At 40.3% G+C, this 20,867-nt stretch overlaps 3 protein-coding genes across 25 annotated transcripts in view; 2 read left to right on the top strand and 1 right to left on the bottom strand.

Annotated features, from left to right (window-relative positions):
• Positions 1-350: 350 nt before the first annotated feature.
• Positions 351-5,596, bottom strand: vps29 (VPS29 retromer complex component). The gene is made up of 4 exons (XM_076107313.1): positions 5,482-5,596; positions 2,111-2,302; positions 1,199-1,434; positions 351-852 (listed from the first exon to the last, which is right to left on the bottom strand). The coding sequence occupies exons 1-4, from the start codon at positions 5,482-5,484 to the stop codon at positions 735-737; spliced, it is 549 nt and encodes a 182-aa protein (XP_075963428.1). The 5' UTR covers positions 5,485-5,596; the 3' UTR covers positions 351-734.
• Positions 5,597-6,014: 418 nt separating this feature from the next.
• On the top strand, positions 6,015-14,053 carry eif5 (eukaryotic translation initiation factor 5). The gene is made up of 12 exons (XM_076107311.1): positions 6,015-6,150; positions 6,824-7,035; positions 8,474-8,753; positions 8,940-9,021; positions 9,706-9,878; positions 9,967-10,078; positions 10,165-10,289; positions 11,525-11,686; positions 11,790-11,951; positions 12,036-12,200; positions 12,778-12,924; positions 13,648-14,053. The coding sequence occupies exons 3-12, from the start codon at positions 8,682-8,684 to the stop codon at positions 13,744-13,746; spliced, it is 1,299 nt and encodes a 432-aa protein (XP_075963426.1). The 5' UTR covers positions 6,015-6,150; positions 6,824-7,035; positions 8,474-8,681; the 3' UTR covers positions 13,747-14,053.
• A 2,284-nt stretch (positions 14,054-16,337) lies between these two features.
• Positions 16,338-20,867, top strand: part of mark3a (MAP/microtubule affinity-regulating kinase 3a) — a 37,407-nt gene continuing 32,877 nt past the window's right edge. For all 23 annotated transcript variants that reach the window (XM_076107303.1, XM_076107293.1, XM_076107302.1 and 20 more), the window contains exons 1-2: positions 16,338-16,680; positions 20,280-20,462. In XM_076107303.1, the coding sequence (XP_075963418.1) occupies positions 16,630-16,680; positions 20,280-20,462 (234 nt within the window). In that variant the 5' untranslated portion in view covers positions 16,338-16,629. The remainder of the gene's footprint in view (positions 16,681-20,279; positions 20,463-20,867) is intronic.

Genomic DNA, 20,867 nt, shown 5'->3' with positions numbered 1-20,867 from the left:
CCAAGGTTTCATATCCACTGAATAGTATCCCATTGCTTTAATCATTGTATCCATCTTTAATATTATTAATAACAGTTTGAGGAAGGCCCTTTCACGCAAAGAGCAACATCTGGTGGAAAGAGAGCAGAGGACGTTACAGCAGCTGATTTATGTTCATGTTTTTGGGATGTTTTGGAATGTTCAGGTGACCACATAGTTCTGGTTCACATTAATGGTGACCTTGGAGAACATTTGGGGACTTTTGTCAATGTATTGTCCACTAAGTTAAACCAATAACATCAGGTTTGCTGCTCCTTCTCTCAGTATCTATCTATCGACCAGTTATTTAAGAACCGAAGAAAAACAACCGATGGAGTGAAATAAGATCTTTATTGTGGGAAAGAAATCAAATGAAAAAAAGGCCGACTACATGAATCTAAAGACCTGCTGGTTACAGGACGCGGGGCGGAAATGACGAAACAAAAAAGAAAAAGAAAAAGAAGAAAAATGGCACCAAATATTTCTTTAGATAACAAATGCATGTGACGTTATTGCATTCTCTACAGTTACCAAATGACAGCTTGGATACAAGCAAATGCTGATGACTTATAAACAATATAATACACGTTTCTTTTAGAGTTAAACAGTTTGTTACGGCATTAACATTGTGGTGACTGCAGGAGAGCTGCTGCCCCCTGGTGGAAAAGGAATGAAACGACACACTGAGACACGCTAACCCAACTCCTCCTCCTCCTTTAAGATTTCTTGTACTCGATTCTCTCCACCTTGACGTCGTCGCCGATCAGCTGATAAACATATGTCACCACTGTGGACGCCTGGATGTCCATTAATACAAAAGAGGGGATGATGTTGCTGTAAGGAGAGAAGACAGATGTGTTTTAAGGTCGAGGCTCTTCCTCCTGCACAGGCTGCTGATCACAGTCGGGCTGGTTTCTACTGTTACACCCGAGAACATCATCAGTGTGAAAAAGGTCTGCAGCGACATCTCTTCGCTCCAGAACATCTATTTATCTGACAGAAAGTAGACCCAAAGATGTCGCTGTTGAGTTTGATAAATGTAACTCTTCAACGCTATGAGAAGTATTCATCTTCTGTACTGGGACTGGATACTAGGCTGGATTTAAAGAGCATAAAAACTACTCTTTGTGGGCAAAACATGATTATATTATATTAAAATAAAATACACCTCCTCCTCTACCTTTCCAGTGCGCTGTAGGCTCCTGTGGCTGAACCCGGGTTGATGTAGAACTTGTTTTCGTTCTCGAATGCCTCGAACTTGTGCGTGTGTCCGGAGATGAGGATGTCGACGTCCAGCTGTCTCTGGAGCAGCGCCAGGCTGGCCATGTCGCCCCAAGGGATCACCTGGTGGCCGTGGATGAGGCCGATCTTAAACTGGCCCACCGTCACCACCTTCTGCTCCGGGTAGTTCAGGTTCTGAGAGGAAACCAGAAGGAAAAAAATGTTTGTACTTGAAAATTCTTGTATTTATACACTTGTTCTTCGTGATCTCCCACTGAAAACTGTGATATGTACAAGGAACATAAAGCTCAAATATAGAGGGAACAATTACCATTTAATTACACGGTAGTTAGTCTTTATTACCGGCAAGAGATCCTTTTTATTTCCTTCTTGCAATTTAATATCAAGCCACATAAATTATGTCTTTTTTTATCATCTGTACCCTTCGTTTAAAAACCTCTTATTGAAAATTCTCTAAAATAAAAATGCTCATGGACTTTGAAGAACAATGAAATTCTCCCGTCACATTGTTAAACCACACTGACAGCCCAATTCATTTCTAGGACATTTCTAATGATTACTTTTATCATCAACTCATCTGATGAGTATTTTCTAGATGAATTGGTCTATAAAATGTCCAGGGTTATGTCTTTAAATGTCTGCTTGTGTCTGTCCAAAACTCAAAGATCATCAGTTATAAAACAGAAGAAAGCAGGAAATCTCCATATGTGAGAGGCTAAAAACAGCTTTTTTGCATGAAAACGTTAAAGTTTAAAGTGATTAAAGACGCTGGGTCTGTCTATTCCCAGTTGTATTTTGTGGTGCGATTAACACGTTCTCTTTCATTGTGCGTCTACAAACACACGCCGACCTCGTCGAAGTCTCCTCGGACGATGTGGACGTCCCCGGCGAGCGTCTTCAGGTAGTCATAGCTCTCCTTGGTGCAGAGGTTTCCTGTGCAGAGGATGTGCTGGATCTTCCCCGGGACCAACAGCTTCTTGAACTTGGCTGGCAGGGTGTTGCACCGGTGGGGGATGTGCAGGTCACCTAACACCAGGACCAACTGAAGGCATCACACACACACACACACACGGAGAGGTTAGACACCCACCGAGGAGGCAGAGTTCAGGCTGTGAGGTGAAGCATCTGAACACTGAGAAAAGAAAGCGGGCCGAGGACAGAGCTCTGTGGGATCCACCAGAACAGCTGTGTTCCTCGGTTGCTTCTCATCAAGTTGTCTTGTATCTTGTGTGAAAGCAGCAAAATACTGTTCAGTTTAATGTTATTGCACCTGAACAACAACTCGTCCAGATGAATTCAGCCCGGTGGATGTACAGGCTGAATTCATAGAAGATCAAACTTGTGAATAAGCAGTGCTCGTGAGTAACAAGCTGAGTTTATTAAGTGTCTGAATTCTAACTGGAAAGTTACGTGTTACATAATCAACTAAAAAAAACAGCCGCCCATGGTGGAAAAATATGGATTGAACCAGAACACAGCAGGATTTCAGACACTCAATAACAGATGTAGGACATGAGAGATAATGACGTTCTCACACAACACAAGGAGTCAATGAGAATCAAACAGGTTCACACTGAACATCATAAATCACTTTATACTCCACTGGAGAGCAGAGAGGTGCTGAGGAGGTTAATCGTGGTTGCATGTTACGAAAAAACAACACTTCAAATATTTGATTGTACACTGTAGCTGAGGGACTTATGATGTATAGTTACTGCATCAAATGTTCTTTTACTCTAAAACAAAACAATGAATTTGTTTGAACTACGGATTCTTCTTCACACAAAATGGCTAAAACTTCTCCAGCTCATCTGTGGAAAGTGGAAAGCCTCCATTGACAATGACTTCCTGTTTTGGAACAGATGAGTCACGAGTAAAGGACTCCCAAAGGAGGAATCGTTTTAACGTTGTGAAACATCTTCAACAACATGAAGCCCGTCTGAGTCACAGCACATTTCTACACAGCTTTTTGAGGTCTAACACGGGAGCTTCAGGTTTCCTACTCTGACTTATTTCTAGACTTTTTGGGTAACGTGAGTATTTCTTATTTAGGAGAATAGCAGAGAGCAGCGGGTGTCATTAAAGCGCCGTAGTCTGCCGGTGCAGTTTGCTGAATTAGCAGCAGAAACATCAGAAACCTCCACAGCGGTGCGATCCCAAAACCCAGATGTTAGTGAGGCGGCTCAGAGCGAGCAGAAAAACAGGGATCCAACACAGAGCGGGAGGGAACTTACCCGGTGACCAGCCTGGTTGATTGGAGACCGGCAATGTGTGTTTGTGTGTGTGTGGGGGGGGGGGGGGAGACAGGGAGGAAGACAGGATGTGCACGGAGAGAACGACACCAGGGCATGATCAACGAAAGAATAGAACAAAAGACAAGAAAGAGGTGGGACAAGAGGGGAAAACTGAAATTAGAAATTAAAAAGTGAATGGATTAAGTAGACAGATATTAATCATTCCAAAAGTTAAAAGTTAAAACAACAATGTGTTGAGTCGATTGGTAAAGGTTGATGTTAGTGATGATGATAAAGCACAAACGTTTTCACCGGACTGAGTGAGAAAATCATGCGAGGAAGCAAATCACAGTGCTGACTGGGAACTAGTTACAATCACGGCATGTAACCAAGTACATGTACACAAGTACTGTGCTCAAGTACACGTTTGAGGTTCTTGTACTGTACTTGAGTATTTATATTCATGCTACTTTATACTTCTCCTTCACTACATCTCAGAGGTAGATATTGTACTTTTTACTGTACTACAGCTCAGAGGTAGATATTGTACTTTTTACTGTACTACAGCTCAGAGGTAGATATTGTACTTTTTACTACATTTGTCTGAGCACTTTAGTTACTTCCTGTCCAGGTAAAAGCTCGTATCTCCAGATGTGTTGCTGTTGAATGTTTGTGATAAACTGAAGGATGAAGTGTTTCCTTTATGTGTTGATAAAATCCTTCTTCTTCTTCTTCTTCTTCAGCTAAATAAACTGTGTACGCTGGAAACACATCGTCACAAAGCTGAAAACAGCTGTTTTTCTTTTTAGAGACACAAACGTGATGATTTTATAGATTAAGATGCATTAATGTAGATTAAACTAGACAACATGATATAAAAGAGTTAACATGTAACATACACATTAATGCAGCAGTGATATTAATCCAGAAACATAATGTATAACAGTGAAACACTGACAGGGAACATTTCACTGCAATAACAATACTTTTACAGTATACTTTAATAATAAGACTTACATATTATATGTTTAGTAAGGTTTTGGATGCAGGACTTTTACTGGTAGTGGTGTATTTGCAGTGTGGTCGTAGGATCTGAATACTAAATACTATAATAAACCAACCACATAGATTCAAACTGCTCCTAAACTTGACCTTTTTACAATTATCTTGCTCCAAACTATTGTACAACATCAATCGGGTAAATAAAGACGGAGCGAAAGAATGAATGAAACAACTAATACACAATGTCCAACGTTAGTTTTAACACTAATGTAAAAACTGTTGGCTGACCTATTCAGGTACAGTTCAGGTTAACTGCTATAACTCCGTTACTCTGTTGTTTAGTTAAATCTTTGCACTCGTGTTTAGTTAGTTAATTTAATATTATTCTATTTCATTGTACATATTGTGCATTTGATATTTAATATGTTTACTGTTATTGTATTTACCTGTACCATAAATGCTGCTATAGCAAAAAGATGTCCTCTTGCGGTATTAATAAAGTATCTATCTGTCTGTCTGTCTAGCTATCTTAATAACTGAGTGATGAACATTATTGCTGCACATGAAAGTGCCTCATTTGATAAAGTTAGCTGTTAGCATGTTAGCCCAGCTATGGCATACAAGAAAAAGTGAAAAATGTCGTGATATCAATTAAACAGACAACAAGCATGGTGGACGAACACACGTGACAAGCCTCAAAGACCACCGAGCGAATGAAAAGAGTGACTTTAAAGGTGCTTTTGCAGCTTTGTTGTGCTGAATATATGTTGTGGGTCTAAACTGCTCAGCTGTCACGTGATCGCTGATCCATCTCGGAATGAAGCTTTCCCACCCCAAAAACTGCAATTGTGACGCGCTTAAAACCATGACGTCACCTTCCATACGTCGACAGCCATTCGTGGAAAACACTGAGCGAGAAAAGTGCTCGAAATGCGAGCTGTAAATGTGGGAAATTGTGGCCTTTTACGCCATTTTTCATACTCACCATCTTCTATTTAGCCGTTTCTTGCTAACGTCAAGTTGAGGAAGCGCCTACGCACGTATAGCGTCAAGCCAGTCAGCCAATCAGAGAAGAGAATGACAGCGGATGCGTCAAAGTAGATATAATACTTCCTTTTTGTCCTTTCAAAATAAAACAGGTGACATTGAAGGTAATGAAAATGGGGATGGGGGTCCATAAATAATTGTAATCTGAAAGAGCTAAATTGTATTTATATATTTTAATGTACTACATCTCAGAGGTAGATATTGTAAGTTTTACTCCACTACATCTCAGAGGTAAATATTGTACTTTTTACTTCACTACATCTCAGAGGTAGATATTGTACTTTTTACTGTACTACATCTCAGAGGTATATATTGTACTTTTTACTCCACTACATCTCAGAGGTAGATATTGTACTTTTTACTCCACTACATCTCAGGGGTATATATTGTACTTTTTACTCCACTACATCTCAGAGGTAGATATTGTACTTTTTACTCCACTACATCTCAGACGTAGATATTGTACTTTTTACCGCATAAATAAGTGCGACGAAAGCCGGACTTTTAATTTGAAATGAATGCTACGACCCGGAAGTAGGTAACGTGTGTTACCTTGACGTGCGTCAGTAACGACGACAGCAGCAGTGGTTCGCAGAACATTCGAGAGGTAAGATGTGAAATAATTTCATCACATTTTATTCTGGCGCGTGGATTTCACGTCGACGATCGTAAGTCCACGGCGATGATGTAGCTAGCTAAACCAGCGCTAAAGGTGTGTCGACCAGGTATTATCTTCACCCAAACCCGCGTCGTCAGCGTTAAGTTAATGTTAGCCGTGGGACGTCAGTAATGGGCTCCGGCTATTTCCTGGAGCTCTAACGCTGTGAGCGTCCGTTTACATAACTACATAACGGACGAATGACGAAGCTGTATTTAGACGCAGGGTGTCATCGTATCACCTTGAGGATGAATATACCTTTTATGAAGTGTGTGTGTGTGTATGTATGTGTGTATATATATATATATATATATATATATATATATATATATATATATATATATATATATATGCGTGTAATAATTTGGTGATAATACACGTTAGCTGGACGTCGTTAGCCGTTAACGTCACGTTACCACGTGACATAACGGAATCTTTGAGAATCGTCCTGACTTTTGTTCTTTTCGTTCTTTACAATAGTCGCGCGGTAACCACGTGGCTGTTGAGCTATTACCCAACCAAATGCTCGACGACACCTTGATGATGTTAGCGTTTTTCTAGTCCGCAGTGAGTGTGTGTGTGTGTGTGTGGGGCTAACAATACGCCTCTTTCTCCCAAAAAGGTCCCTCTAAACCACGAGGACGTTCCAGATACCCCCCCCCCCCCTGCCTCTCTGAGTCTGGCGCCTGCACCTTTTTGGCCGCTTTCGGGTGTTGAACTGCGCATCTTCATTAGGAACCCAATCAATACAACACCAGCACCAGCCATCGACCACCGTTCACTGCGGCTCTTGGACGATCAGCGTTGTGTTTATGTCTTTGTTTCGCGAAAACGGTAAGTTTAAAACAAGATGTGTCCCGTTTTTAAATGTATGACGAGATATGTGATTTATATATATGTATATATATATATATTCTGCCTTTATAATTGTGCAATATGACGTGTTTTCTGTATCCACTGTATCAAAATGGCGTCTCCCAGTCCCCCTCACTCGTGTGTGCAGTGACTGTATCTATGACGCACTCTGCACCAAGCAGCTAAGCTAAGTTAGCTTCCGTCTGAAATAGCCTCGAACTTTTGCCCTTCTTGAAACACATCGACTCCGAACATCAACTGTCTCTGTCACACCGGTTGTGAGTCATTTTAATGTGCGATCAGCCCGACATGGCTCAAGAAACTACAGACTAGCTGGTGTTAAAGCCGTTGGCAGAGGGAGGGGAGTTGTTTTCCAGCTGCTAGGCCTCCTGTTTTTGACCTAATAACAAGAGAAGGCTGTATGTGACTAAAGCCAGAGGCCCTTATGTAAGACAAAAGGCTTTCACTCAAACATTTGTGTACCTATATGGCCACAAAAGCATCCAGTTTAGTGCCGGGGGTTTCATTTCTCTTTGGACTAAACTGTCAAGCCTGCTCACTGTCGGATCACATGGATATTTGCCGGATTTTATTTTGACAGCAGTATTTTCTGAGGTGCAGAAGGCTTTTCATATGTGTAATCTAGCTGGCATTGCAGGTATTAACGGTCAAAGCCTTATTTATATAAGGGACTCTGTAATGTCCCCCCAGCTGTCTCAGAGTCTCAGGTTCTCTATGGACTGACATACCTGTGTCAGTCTGGTCTGGATAAAGAGTGTCAGTCACTCCAGAATGATCCCCTGCACCAGAGGACTCCTGTTGTGCTATATGGACTGTGAGCTACCGTAGATCACAGAATACAATTGTTCAGTCAGGGTTGTAATTGTTTAGACTCTCCGATAACATAAAAGACTCTTTGTCACAAGTTCCCAAAGCCTTAATTTACATTTTTAAATTACTTATTTAGTCTAAAACCCAAAATATTTAGTTTGCATCATACAAAATTAATCAGCCATTAAATATTTACATTGAACCGGAACACGAGCTCAGAACAGTGTTTTTTTTGGGGGGGGGGGGGGTTTGATTTTAAAAAACTACTTTTAAAGTATCATAGTTAAGTAGATGTATTGTAGTTTTCTCCCTGAATGCTGTCACAGACTTATGAAGTGCAACTGGTGTACAAATAAACAGAACTAATACTGAAATATTTAATACAACTAGTAAAGTGCATTTAAACAGCACTCTATATTTACAAAGTGCTTTACATTGTTGAACCAGCAGCCAAATGTTTCAATGAGATGAAATCTGACCATTAACACAAGTCTATTCAGTCAAGATGTCTACAACACGCATATGAAGTTATTTATTTATTTAGTTTATTAAATATTCATTGATTTTTGTCGCTCTCTTCTTTCAGAGCTGTTGCGCAGCCGTTGGAACCTGTGTGGTGGAAATCTAGCCTTCAAGCAAGGAGCCTGCGGCCACAGCGGCACAGCGTTTTTCATGTCAGAGACAGAGCGCGCTTGCAGTCGTTTATGTCATCCCCTCTTTTCCAGACAGAAGATCCCGAAAAATCCCCAACCAAGATCCTTTTATCTTACTGATAGTGCTGACACCCAGCCAAAATGTCTGTCAACGTCAACCGCAGCGTGTTGGACCAGTTCTATCGCTACAAGATGCCCCGTCTGATTGCCAAGGTAGGTTTGTACATGTTGAGTTATAAATAATTAAAAAGTTATTACAGAAATGGAGAGAATATGGTCTTCATTGTGTGGACTCAAATCCAACGTGGAGTGGCCTGAGATGACTTTTATGAAGTTCTTGTAGAAGGAATGTTGTTTTCTCATTATTCTGGTTGTTGATGGTGTCTGTTTCTCATCCAGGTTGAAGGCAAAGGGAATGGAATCAAGACGGTCATTGTCAACATGGTTGATGTTGCAAAGGCGCTGAACAGGCCTCCAACATGTACGTGGTAACACACCACGTCTTCTGTTCCTCATTCCTTCCTTGTTCCAGGTGTTAAAACAAGGAAGAGTCCATTTGTACCCAGAGAGTAAACCAAACACCAGAATTTATTTAGAAATTTAAAGCTGCCGTTTAACTCCTTTTCCTGCTGCGTTTGTTTTGGAGCTTGACTTCTATTTCTCAATCCTTTTTATCACTTCTGAATTTACTTTTTTAACCAAACGAGGTGTGGGCATTCGTTTAAATAACTTTAATCGAACTGAACAAGTTCCCCGTAACAAACTAACGAGGCTAAGTTCTACTTCTAGTCTCTCTCACTAAATTTACATGTTTCGGCCTTTATAGAGGCAGGATGTTGATAAAAGGTTAATGTTTAGAAATGTAAGATTTATCTTTTTAATCTTGGGATTAAAAAATGAATACAGTAAAGTTAGCGGAGTCGATACTGAAGTGGGTAATGAACAGGAAATGCCCGAAATAAATTAAATTAATCAATAAGAAAGTTAAATTAATAAAATCCTAATACAAACCTTGAAATTAAACTGCCCTTTTCATGTATCCACTCATGTTAATATATATTTTTTTAAAGTTACAATAATAAATAAAAATACACAATTATTCCGTAGTTTAAAAACAAACTTTCTTTAGAACGTTGTGACCTCTGACATCACGTCTTCTCCACAGACCCGACCAAGTTTTTTGGTTGTGAACTCGGCGCTCAGACCCAGTTTGATAGCAAAAACGACCGTTACATCGTCAATGGATCCCACGAGGCGAACAAGCTGCAGGACATGCTTGATGGGTTCGTCAGGAAATTTGTGCTGTGTCCCGAGTGCGACAACCCTGAAACTGATCTGGTAAATATTCCACCGAGAGACTCGACTGTGTAGCTTTAAAACTATTGTATTTAAAGATCTAATCTGATTTTATTTGTCTTTCTTGCAGCATATCAATCCCAAGAAACAAACCATTGGCAATTCCTGTAAGGCCTGTGGATACCGCGGCATGCTCGACACCAGACACAAACTCTGCACGTTCATCCTCAAAAACCCACCCGGTGAGGTTTCGCTCTTTACTTCTGGTTACCAGCAGAGTTGAACATGAGACCTTTTGATAATAACAATTTTGCTTCTCCAATAACAGAGAGCACCGAAGGTGGATCCGCATCTGTAAAGAAAGAGAAGGAGAAGAAGAACCGCAAGAAGGACAAGGAGAACGGCTCCGGAGAGGCTGGAAGCCAAGAGAACTTTGACGCTCCCAAAGCTGTGGTGGGTTTCTAGTGTCTGCTGGTGGGTTTCTAGTGTCTGTCTGCTGGTGGGTTTCTAGTGTCTGCCTGCCGGTGGGTTTCTAGTGTCTGTCTGCCGGTGGGTTTCTAGTGTCTGCCTGCCGGTGGGTTTCTAGTGTCTGTCTGCCGGTGGGTTTCTAGTGTCTGTCTGCCGGTGGGTTTCTAGTGTCTGTCTGCCGGTGGGTTTCTAGTGTCTGCCTGCCGGTGGGTTTCTAGTGTCTGCCTGCCGGTGGGTTTCTAGTGTCTGTCTGCCGGTGGGTTTCTAGTGTCTGCCTGCCGGTGGGTTTCTAGTGTCTGTCTGCCGGTGGGTTTCTAGTGTCTGCCTGCCGGTGGGTTTCTAGTGTCTGCCTGCCGGTGGGTTTCTAGTGTCTGTCTGCCGGTGGGTTTCTGGTGTCTGTCTGCCGGTGGGTTTCTGGTGTCTGTCTGCCGGTGGGTTTCTAGTGTCTGTCTGCCGGTGGGTTTCTGGTGTCTGTCTGCCGGTGGGTTTCTGGTGTCTGTCTGCCGGTGGGTTTCTGGTGTCTGTCTGCCGGTGGGTTTCTGGTGTCTGTCTGCCGGTGGGTTTCTGGTGTCTGTCTGCCGGTGGGTTTCTGGTGTCTGTCTGCCGGTGGGTTTCTGGTGTCTGCCTGCCGGTGGGTTTCTAGTGTCTGCCTGCCGGTGGGTTTCTAGTGTCTGCCTGCCGGTGGGTTTCTAGTGTCTGCCGGCCGGTGGGATTCTGGTGTCTGTCTGCCGGTGGGAGGGTTTATGAGCAGCTTATCAGCAGCAGACACACAGCTGTTATCTACTTTCTGTTAGAACTTTAAGAAACTGTTTGCGGTCGCCGAGGTCAACGGCCTCCTGACCAGCTGACTGTGTTTACTGTCTAAACAAAGACCAACAAAGATACGTCCTATCACACAGTCCAGTGCGGCTTTTATCCTTATTTAGTCTGCGTGGGGATTAAGTTTCATCAACTAACGGAACAAATAGTCGTATCTTTATCTGATTTATTAAAAAATAAATGAGCCAGATTCAGGTACAGCCCTATCTCTACTTATTCTTCTGATCAATCATCATATTTTATAGGTTCTAGTACAGCTGCTTGTGTTTTAAACATTTTAAATGTGAACGGTTGTAACTTGTCCAAAGCTTTGAAAAACAAGGATTTGTTTGAGTCTGAGGTGTCGTCTACACTAACGTCTAAAGCACTAAATCATTTTGTCTGGCCTCTCGTGTCGTCAGGACGGAGATGACGACGATGAGGACTGGGCGGAGGAGACTACGGAGGAGGCGCAGAGGAGGCGAATGGAGGAGATCAGCGCCCACGCCAAGAACCTCACGCTCAGCGAGGACCTGGAGAAACCTCTGGAGGAGAGGGTCAACCTGTTCTACAACTTTGTGAAAGTAAGACGGCTCTTCTTTTGCTTCCTTCCTAATGATGGAGACATGACCGGAACCCTTTTCAATCTGGTGTCCACTCCTTTAACTCTACTGTTTCCATCTGCAGCACAAGAACGAGAGCGGGACCATCGACGGAGCCGATAAGGAGATCTTGGCGGAGGCGGAGCGTCTGGATGTGAAGGCCATGGGCCCCCTCATCCTCAGCGAGCTGCTCTTCAACGAGAACATCCGAGACCAGGTCAAGAAGTACAAACGCCACTTCCTGCGGGTCAGTTGAATCATTAAAACTGAACATTAGTCAACTTTAAATCTCGTTCGTCTTTTGACCGATTGTTCTTTCTTTTGTCCTCAGTTCTGCCACAACAACAAGAAGGCCCAGAAGTATCTGTTGGGAGGCTTTGAGTGTGTGGTGAAGCTGCATCAGGTCCAGCTGCTGGCTCGAGTTCCCATCATCCTCAAAGATTTCTACGACGCAGACCTGCTGGATGAAGACGTCATATTCGCCTGGGCAGAGAAGGTGGGTCAGATATCTCACATTCATCAAATATTATATGGACACAATAGTCAAAGAAAAATAAAGGATGAAATGCTGATCATAGAGACCAGAAATCATAAAAACTTAATTAAATATGTAGCAGTAATAATAAAGATCAACATGTACTGTTGTAAACTGATGTAAGCTTTAAAAAGCAACATAAATATCAGTTAAATATTGTCTTTAGTCTTACATTAGAATTAAGTGATGATCTGTTTTTACACTTATGTTACTTAAACATGCACATGAGCACTTTTATTACATCAGTCCGACATATTTTAATATGAAATCCATATTTGTATCAAACGTGTGGGGAGAAAATATCGAAACAATCTTAAAATATAATCTGTGAATCAGTCCCAACACCTTCTCCTCTGTGCTTTGACATTTTCGATGAATCGAATTTGAAACGAGACTTAAATTTAAAAACTCTCCTTGTGTTATAATTCAATGAAGTAGTAGAGCTGTTGATAGAAGGCAGCAGATTAAATAGTCTATAATGTGGATTAGTTTAGATTATCATGAATTAATTCTCATTGTTTTTGACGATGTTCTCCAGGTTTCTAAGAAGTACGTCTCTAAGGAGCTCGCCAAAGAGATCCACGCTAAGGCGGCTCCGTTCGTGAAGTGGCTGAAGGAGGCCGAGGAGGAGAGCGGAGGCAGTGAGGAGGAGGAGGAGGTGGAGGAAGAGGACGAGAACGTGGAGGTAACGGACAAACGGACATCCCTGGTGTTTTATCCTGCTTTAAATCTAAATTATGTGACCATTAAATCCTGCTCTCTGTCCTCAGGTGGTCTACTGTAGTCTATTGTGAACATTAAACCCTGCGCTTTGTCCTCAGGTGGTCTACTGTAGTCCAATGTGAACATTATACCCTGCGCTTTGTCCTCAGGTGGTCTACTGTAGTCTGTTGTGAACATTAAACCCACTCTCTGTCCTCAGGTGGTCTACTGTAGTCCAATGTGAACATTATACCCTGTGCTTTGTCCTCAGGTGGTCTACTGTAGTCTGCTGTGAACATTAAACCCTGCTCTTTGTCCTCAGGTGGTCTACTGTAGTCTGTTGTGAACATTAAACTCTGCTCTTTGTCCTCAGGTGGCCTGATGTGAACATTAAACCCTGCTCTTTGTCCTCAGGTGGTCCACTATAGTCAGATGTGAACTAAACCCTGATCTTTGTCCTCAGGTGGTCTACTGTATTCCGATGTGAACATTAAACCCTGCTCTTTGTCCTCAGGTGGTCTACTGTAGTCTGTTGTGAACATTAAACTCTGCTCTTTGTCCTCAGGTGGCCTGATGTGAACATTAAACCCTGCTCTTTGTCCTCAGGTGGTCCACTATAGTCAGATGTGAACTAAACCCTGATCTTTGTCCTCAGGTGGTCTACTGTATTCCGATGTGAACATTAAACCCTGCTCTTTGTCCTCAGGTGGTGTACTCACCCTCTGCCCGCGAGCTCAAAGTTGAGACTGTGAAACCGGACACGCCTGAAAAAGAAGAGGACGACATTGACATCGATGCGATCTGAGCGACTCTGATGATGCTTTGACTCTGGATGCTCTGTACCTGTAACACCTACCTGGCTGGCCTCTCCCTCCTTTACCCCCCCCCCCCCTTGCTTTGTGGCATGACTTAACATAGCGCTTTACTTGCTGCACATTAACTCTGTAATTTTGAAATGTATTCTGTTGATGAAATTAAGTCGCTTTGGGGATTTTAATCATGGGTGTTTGGGGATCATTTTGACTGCACATGTTTCTTTTTTTTGGTCCCTGTATTTTTCCAGTCATTAAATAAATAAATAAATAAATAAAGAATGAATGTTTTGCTATCCACTACACTCTGTTTTTATTGTGTAGAGTCATGGAACGTTGAGTAGCAACTGTTTACATATTTTATTTTAGTCATTTGAAAGCAAAAAATGCCACAGTCTGTAGTTCTGTGAACATGCAAAATATTTGTTGAGTTTGACTGTCGAATATGGTAGTTTAATAGTTTATATAATATATATTTTACTAACTGCAGCCGTATTCCAAATATGTAGAAATTGACGGCTTATAAATATATTTCACTTAAACCGGAGACATGAGGCAACGTGACTCGTACATAAAAATGTAATTAATATTTAATGTTATCTTCATGTGGACCTTTTTAATTTAACTATATTTAGAGTAGTGTAGCGCAATAATTTACATGATTTTAAAGTACATTATATTTGATATGAATGATAGAAATGGTGAATATTTAATTTATTGTGGCAAAGCTGGACATAAATATAACTAATCAGGAGATGATGCATTTGCACTGAAATGTGACTCATGAATAGTGAAAATTGGAATTTTAGGAAGAATTCTGAGTAATTTGTATGAATATGGATTTAAATCCTCTTTTTGTAGGATTGAATTCATAATTTAGGCTCTAAATCTTAAATCGCATTTTAAAACTATTTTTAAGATCAATTGTCTCGTTCTGCGTTTCCTCCCGTTTTAATAACTGAATTTGTGCCAAACTATTTTTGTGTGAAGCTAGATAAATAAATAAATCCCCTCGGAGACGTTTCCTCCCGGATGATGACGCTCCTCTCGGTACTTTCTGCTCCAATGAGACCGGAGCTTTCAGCCGGTTTCCTCACTTCCTCCAACCGTTCAGCTGGACTCACTCATGCTGCGTTCACGTGCTGTCGGAAACATAGATCATCACCTTTCAACAGAATTGAGTACTTCGACATTGTAATTGACTTGTATATTATAATTAAATATTAATTGATAGAATATTAATTATGATCGTGGTGGAATATAACTAAGTAGATTTACTACAATTACCATACTTTAGTACAATTTTGAGGTACTTTACTTGAGTATTTCCATTCTACTTTATACTTCTATTCATTACATTTTAGAGGGAAATATTGTACTGTTTACTAGACTACGTGTATTTGACATCTTAAATACTTTGCAGATTAAGATCATTAATATATTAAACATTTAACTAATAAATGAAGACGTATTATGGATTAAATTGATACTGATTACCAGTAGCTCCACCAGCTGCAACATTAAAGTGATGTGTACATTAATCTATCAAGTAGGGAAGTATTGTACTGTTTACTGCTCTACATTTATGATACACTTAAAGTTACTTTTTACCTATAAAAACATATGATATGATGCAGTACTATACTACTAAACTATACAGTATTGTACTTCTACAATTGGCGCCACTTCTACAACATTAACATGTTACATTAGTAATAGTAATAATATTCTAAAACAAAATAACACATTAAAAGTACTCATTGTGCATATTGAGTACTTTTGCTTAATTTTGAATTCAAGACTTTTACTTGTAGCTTAATATTGAATAATATATATATGATATATAATATATATCATATATATATGATATATAATATATACAAATATATAAAATATAATTATATTAATATATTATAATATATTATTATTATTATTATATAATATATGACATATATGATGTGTTATATATATATATATTATATATATAATTATATATATAATGTATTTGCTGATTCTATTTTGTTTTTTAATTAATAATCTAAATCTGTAATTTCAAATAAATGTAGTGGAGTAAAATTATAAAATGTAAATACTCAAATAAAGTTTACTCAAAATTGTACAGTACTTGAATAAATGTACTAAGTTCCATCCCACCACTGTTGATAATGAAAATAACGGTTGTTTGTCTGCTTATGATCAGACTGTGACGTCGGAGCCTGGCAGGGGTCCCTGAACGCAGCCTAATCCAGCCCAGCCGCTGAGTAGCCATTTTGGTCCCACCTAAAACAGACAGAGCAGCTTCACTTTGGGTTGTCGGAGATGGAAGAAATCCGAGTCGACGGCGAGTATTTCAGCCACCGAAACCTCGTGAATCCCTCCAGGAAACATCGGCAGCTGACACTCGACGCCATGGCTTCTTTTTAAACAGTTGTGGGGAGAAAAAAGAAAAAGCCTTCTTCTTCTTCTTTTTTGTAGAAGTGACGACCGACAGCGCCTAGTTTAGTTAGCTTCACTTGTCTCAAACAAAAAAAGGACAGACGGACACTGATTTGATTTTTTACACAGGGGGGGGGGGGGGGGGGGGGGGGCGGCGGCACGAGCGGTATGCACGCGCCATGTGAATAAGTGAACATAAGATTATTATGCTATTTATTTTATTTTTTTCTAAGTGAGGGATTTATTTTTTTAAATTTCTGTCCCTAACTGTTCAGGTGCTCCTCTCTAACTCGTCCGGGTTGATCTTTTGAAAATTGTCACAACGCAATAATCTCTGGTTTTGTTTCGGTTACCGGACCGAAGGAGGTGTGACATTTTTATTTTTTATTTTTTGGGGACATCAGACGTCGACTGGTGGGATTAAGGACAAATAGAAAAATATGTCAACAAAAACTCCTCTGCCAACGGTCAACGAGAAGGTGACTGAAAGTGTGAGTATTAAAGGGTTGTTTATTGGGTGTTTCTGTAAACTGTCATTTAAAAAGGAGGTGGATATTGTGCTGATTATGTTGCACAATTGGACTTGTATATTATAGCTAATTGTTTCACACTTTGTTACCTTAATTGTAAACAAGCATATCCTCTACGTCAAACAAGCTCTTTAATATAATTTCTTGCGATATATTTACATTCAAATTATGTTCTTGTAATACCTTTAAAAAAAGGTAGATATGATGTAGATATTTAGGCCCAACCGAGGAACTAAACTACAGTACTTTGCCTGCTGATTCTGGCAGGCAACAGTAGTTTCTGTCCGGGCTCGCTTATTGGCTCTCCCCAGCTGTCACTCAAAAGGTTTCAACCGTTCAGCTTCCCTCGTTAGTCCTCACAGGTCCCACCTTCTCTTGACCAACTCATTCTCCCGTCCGAAAGAGCGTTGTCAAGGTAGCGACAATGTAGCTTCCGGTCAAGATTTTCAAAATTAAACTTGTCTCTAGCATTTTAAACATGAACACATTTAAAATGTAAAAAATTATATTAGAATTATATATACCAAACGCCACGCCGAAGACCTAAAATTATTTATTTTCCTGACAAAAAAATTCCAAAATATAAAGGTTACTACTACAATCTATTTTCATAACCTGTCAATCTTATTTACATAAATCTCATTAGGGCTGCACAAATATTTTCATTATCGGTTAATTCATTCAACATCTTAGTGTCAGACAATTGTGTAAAATGTCGGTTTATAGTTTTCCGAAATTGAAGGCGCCATTTTTAAATAGATTTTATTTTTTTTCTGACAAATTGTCAAAATTGACAAAACGTAAAGATATTTAAACAAAAATGAAATGAACAAGAAAAACTAAATTTACTATTTATATTTCTATAACTGCTTTGTACTTTCTCTGACTGCTGTAATCCAAACTTAATCTTTTTGAGTATTTTTTTTGTTCCCGTTTGTCGTGAATTCAGCGGGTTATATGAATTATAAACATATAAATACTCTGATCTGTGTGATCATGTAATGTCATGACTCATGAGACGAGACTTATCAATAGGAGACGTTTTATTGATCCCTGTAGACAACTGAGACCTTTCATTATTCACAAAGACACGACTGGAAACCAGCAGAAGCAACAAGTGAAACAGAAGAAATCAGTTTGTTTTTATTCATTTAACCGGTTAAAACCCACCGAGATCAAATCTCTTTTAACGATGGAAACGTGGCCAACATACACACAATAGATTACAGAGTAAAAAGTTAAGTCCATGCATCAGCAGAATAAGTTAAATAGTCACAAGTGGTATGTATGTATGTATGTATGTATGTATGTATCAGTGTGGAGGAAGTATTCAGATCTTTCCAACACTGAAATCAGCTGACTCGGTGCTTTTACTCTGAAAGGACACTGTCCATATTTCGGCGTGTCCTCCTGTAGAGCCCCCCCACCCTGTCTCTCTGTGGTTATGTGGGCTCTGAGTTGGGATGGTCTGGTTGTAGTGGGAGTCTCTGTGGGCCCCATCAGTGTCCTGTAGAAACATGACGGGCTCCCAGGCAGCCAGGCGACACCGCAGCCTCGTGAGTAACCAGCAAACTCTACTGCGACTTCAAGTTCAAGGAAGACTTCAAGGAAATAGTTTGTTAGCCAGAAAACATAGAAGCGTAACATATTTCTGTGTCCTTGTATGATTAGCAGATGATATGTTGGAAGTGGAAGAACAGTTTAATGTGTCCCACAGGCTTTTACTTCTTCTTCTGTGGTATTCAACAGTGACCTTATCCTATTTTTATCTCTCCTGCTATCACTGTAGGATGCCTAAAATATTCTGTGTGTGTGTGTCCTCGACCTCATTGAGGTTTATGGCATATTTCATCTCGTGGTATCTGTGAAGGAATTCACATGAAGGATTTTGAGTTTATTGTGATGTAACTTTATATTTTGTGTAATCTGCTTATTTCTGCTGTAATATCTGCACAAGAGCTCACAGAATAAGTTATGTGATAACTTTATGTATGTTTGATTGGATTGGGTTCCTGTGGAGTGAAATGTAAAGTAGAGATTCCTTCCTTCTGTTGTGACTTTGTATGAAAGTCTGAACTCTTGTTGTTCGTATACTCTTTTGGGTCGTGGGCCCTGTTCATTGTCTGCAGGCTGAATGGGGTCAGTTAGTTTGGGGATGGGCAGAGGGCACCGCTGCTAATGAGGCATCGGTCGGACAGTCGATACCGAGGCCGCACCGAGTATCTATCTAATTTATTTATAGCTGTTGGGACCGGGGGGGGGGGGGGTTTGAACACAGTACCCCCCCCCCCCCCCCCCCCCCCCCCAAAAAAAAAAAAAAAAATCCATCCTGACATCAGACGGAGCAGTTCATCTTTGATTGTAGTTAAAATATAATAAAAACCAGAGTGCATTGTTGTTTTATCCATTTTACCTCTGAATATATTTACAGCTTCTAACAATACAATAAAAAACAGATATTCTGACAAACGTCATAAATAAATGAATATACATTAAAGATGTGAAACATTTAAAGAAGAGGAGCAGAGGTGCTGTTACACACCAGATATTTAAAAAGTGTAAATATGGTTTAAACTCACTCGACTGATGTATACAGATCTGGGAACATTTTAACTTTTCAACGCTCTGCACAGGAGATCACTTCACATTTCATTTAGTAGTTTTATTTTTATGTCATGTTTAAAGGAGCTTCACATGCTTTAGATTTGATTTAAAAACAATAGTTCAACAGTAGAATATACCGATGGACAAGAGGAGAATAACGGCACGGTGCCGTCTGGTATGGAAGCTAACGGGCAGATTTCTGGTCGCATGTCTTATATTTAGTTTTGCGTTACTTGTGTGTAGGAGACATTGACTGGAGCGTGAACATTTCATATGAATTTAATCAAACATCATCCAGAAGCATCAGAAAGTGTTGCTACTCAGATAATCTTTAGATTCATTAATATGGTTTTAATTTAGCAGTTTGCTTCTCAGAGGATTTAGTTCAACAGGGAATTTAATCTGTTACAATTTTGATAATGGATTAAATCATTTAATTAAATTAATTAATTAATAATAATAACGATTAACTGGTTTCAATCCATGAGATGTGAGGATTTCAAGCTTGATCATAAACTGAAGTATTTCAGATGTTTCAGACTCTGGATGCTTCTCACTATTTTGTGATATTTCATTGACAAAATGATTTAAACAATTCATCGGTAAAGAAAGGAAAGTTTATCTGTAAAGCACAATGTCAATTCAAAGTGCTTCACATGAAGCATAAAAACTGCATAAAAATGTGTTTAAGAGTTTTGTAACGTGGATTTAAAGATGTAATATCCTCTAGAAGTGTGTTCCCCCTCTGTGTGGAGCCCGTCTGTGTATTCATGTCTTCATTTGGTTGATGAGATGATGAAACTGCCTGTAAACCGCTGAGTTTATCAGCCATCTGTGGACGCTGAACTATAAATATCACCGTTTATTTCCTGCAGAGTCTGAGTGGGAACGTCACGCTGGGTCAACGTGAGTCACAGCGTGTTCCTCTAACACACTTTTTATTTTGATCCTCACAGCACACGTCTCACAGTAATGGACGCCAGGAGATCAGCACGCGCTCGGCCCGGACCGGCGTTCGATCCCGCAGCTCCGAGGAGCCTCAGCAGCCGCACGTCGGCAACTACCGGCTGCTCAAAACCATCGGCAAGGGCAACTTCGCCAAAGTCAAACTGGCCCGACACATCCTCACCGGCAGAGAGGTGAGGTGCTGTAATGGAGAGGGGGGGGTCATGTTAACGGAGATACTTTACTCCGGTGTTTCCATTAAATCTGACCACGTTCAGGATGTAAAGGTTTTGCTAAATTTAGAGATGCAGCATCGCATTAAGTGAGTAAGTTCTCCCACATTAGTGAAACCTCGACACTCTGAGCTAGAACTACGAAACCAGAAACTAAAGGAGCTTCTCCTCAGTTTGTAGTCTAAAGACGAGAAGAAGTCTGAAGTTTGACGGCTGGTTTCAGCTCTGGAGGCATTTTAACTGCCGGGCCGATATCCAGTTTTTATTACAAGCTATGCATTTCTGTTCCTGTCACATGTGTAGTTTTATTTGTTTTCTCAGATCAGAGAGTTCCTCCTTTAATTCTGCTTGTGTGAACATCGTTTA

The sequence above is a fragment of the Anarhichas minor genome, unplaced genomic scaffold, assembly GCF_050575085.1.
Source record: "Anarhichas minor isolate MPS153535 unplaced genomic scaffold, ASM5057508v1 ptg000038l, whole genome shotgun sequence".
NCBI lineage: Eukaryota > Metazoa > Chordata > Actinopteri > Perciformes > Anarhichadidae > Anarhichas > Anarhichas minor.
The sequence above is the reverse complement of the archived record's forward strand: the minus strand, read 5'-3'. Positions and strand labels throughout refer to the sequence as shown.

What these genes read in the sequence shown, in the direction of transcription:
- vps29 (XM_076107313.1), bottom strand. An exon ending in TCCGAGGAGACTTCGACGAG is followed by an intron (nt 1,435 to 2,110) that starts GTCGGCGTGTGT and finishes GTTTCCTCTCAG; the next exon opens with AACCTGAACTACCCGGAGCA. An exon ending in GCCTACAGCGCACTGGAAAG is followed by an intron (nt 853 to 1,198) that starts GTAGAGGAGGAG and finishes CTCTCCTTACAG; the next exon opens with CAACATCATCCCCTCTTTTG.
- eif5 (XM_076107311.1), top strand. Translation starts at nt 8,682, where the DNA reads ATGTCTGTCAACGTCAACCGCAGCGTGTTGGACCAGTTCTATCGCTAC. An exon ending in GCTGAACAGGCCTCCAACAT is followed by an intron (nt 9,022 to 9,705) that starts GTACGTGGTAAC and finishes TCTTCTCCACAG; the next exon opens with ACCCGACCAAGTTTTTTGGT. An exon ending in TTGACGCTCCCAAAGCTGTG is followed by an intron (nt 10,290 to 11,524) that starts GTGGGTTTCTAG and finishes TCGTGTCGTCAG; the next exon opens with GACGGAGATGACGACGATGA.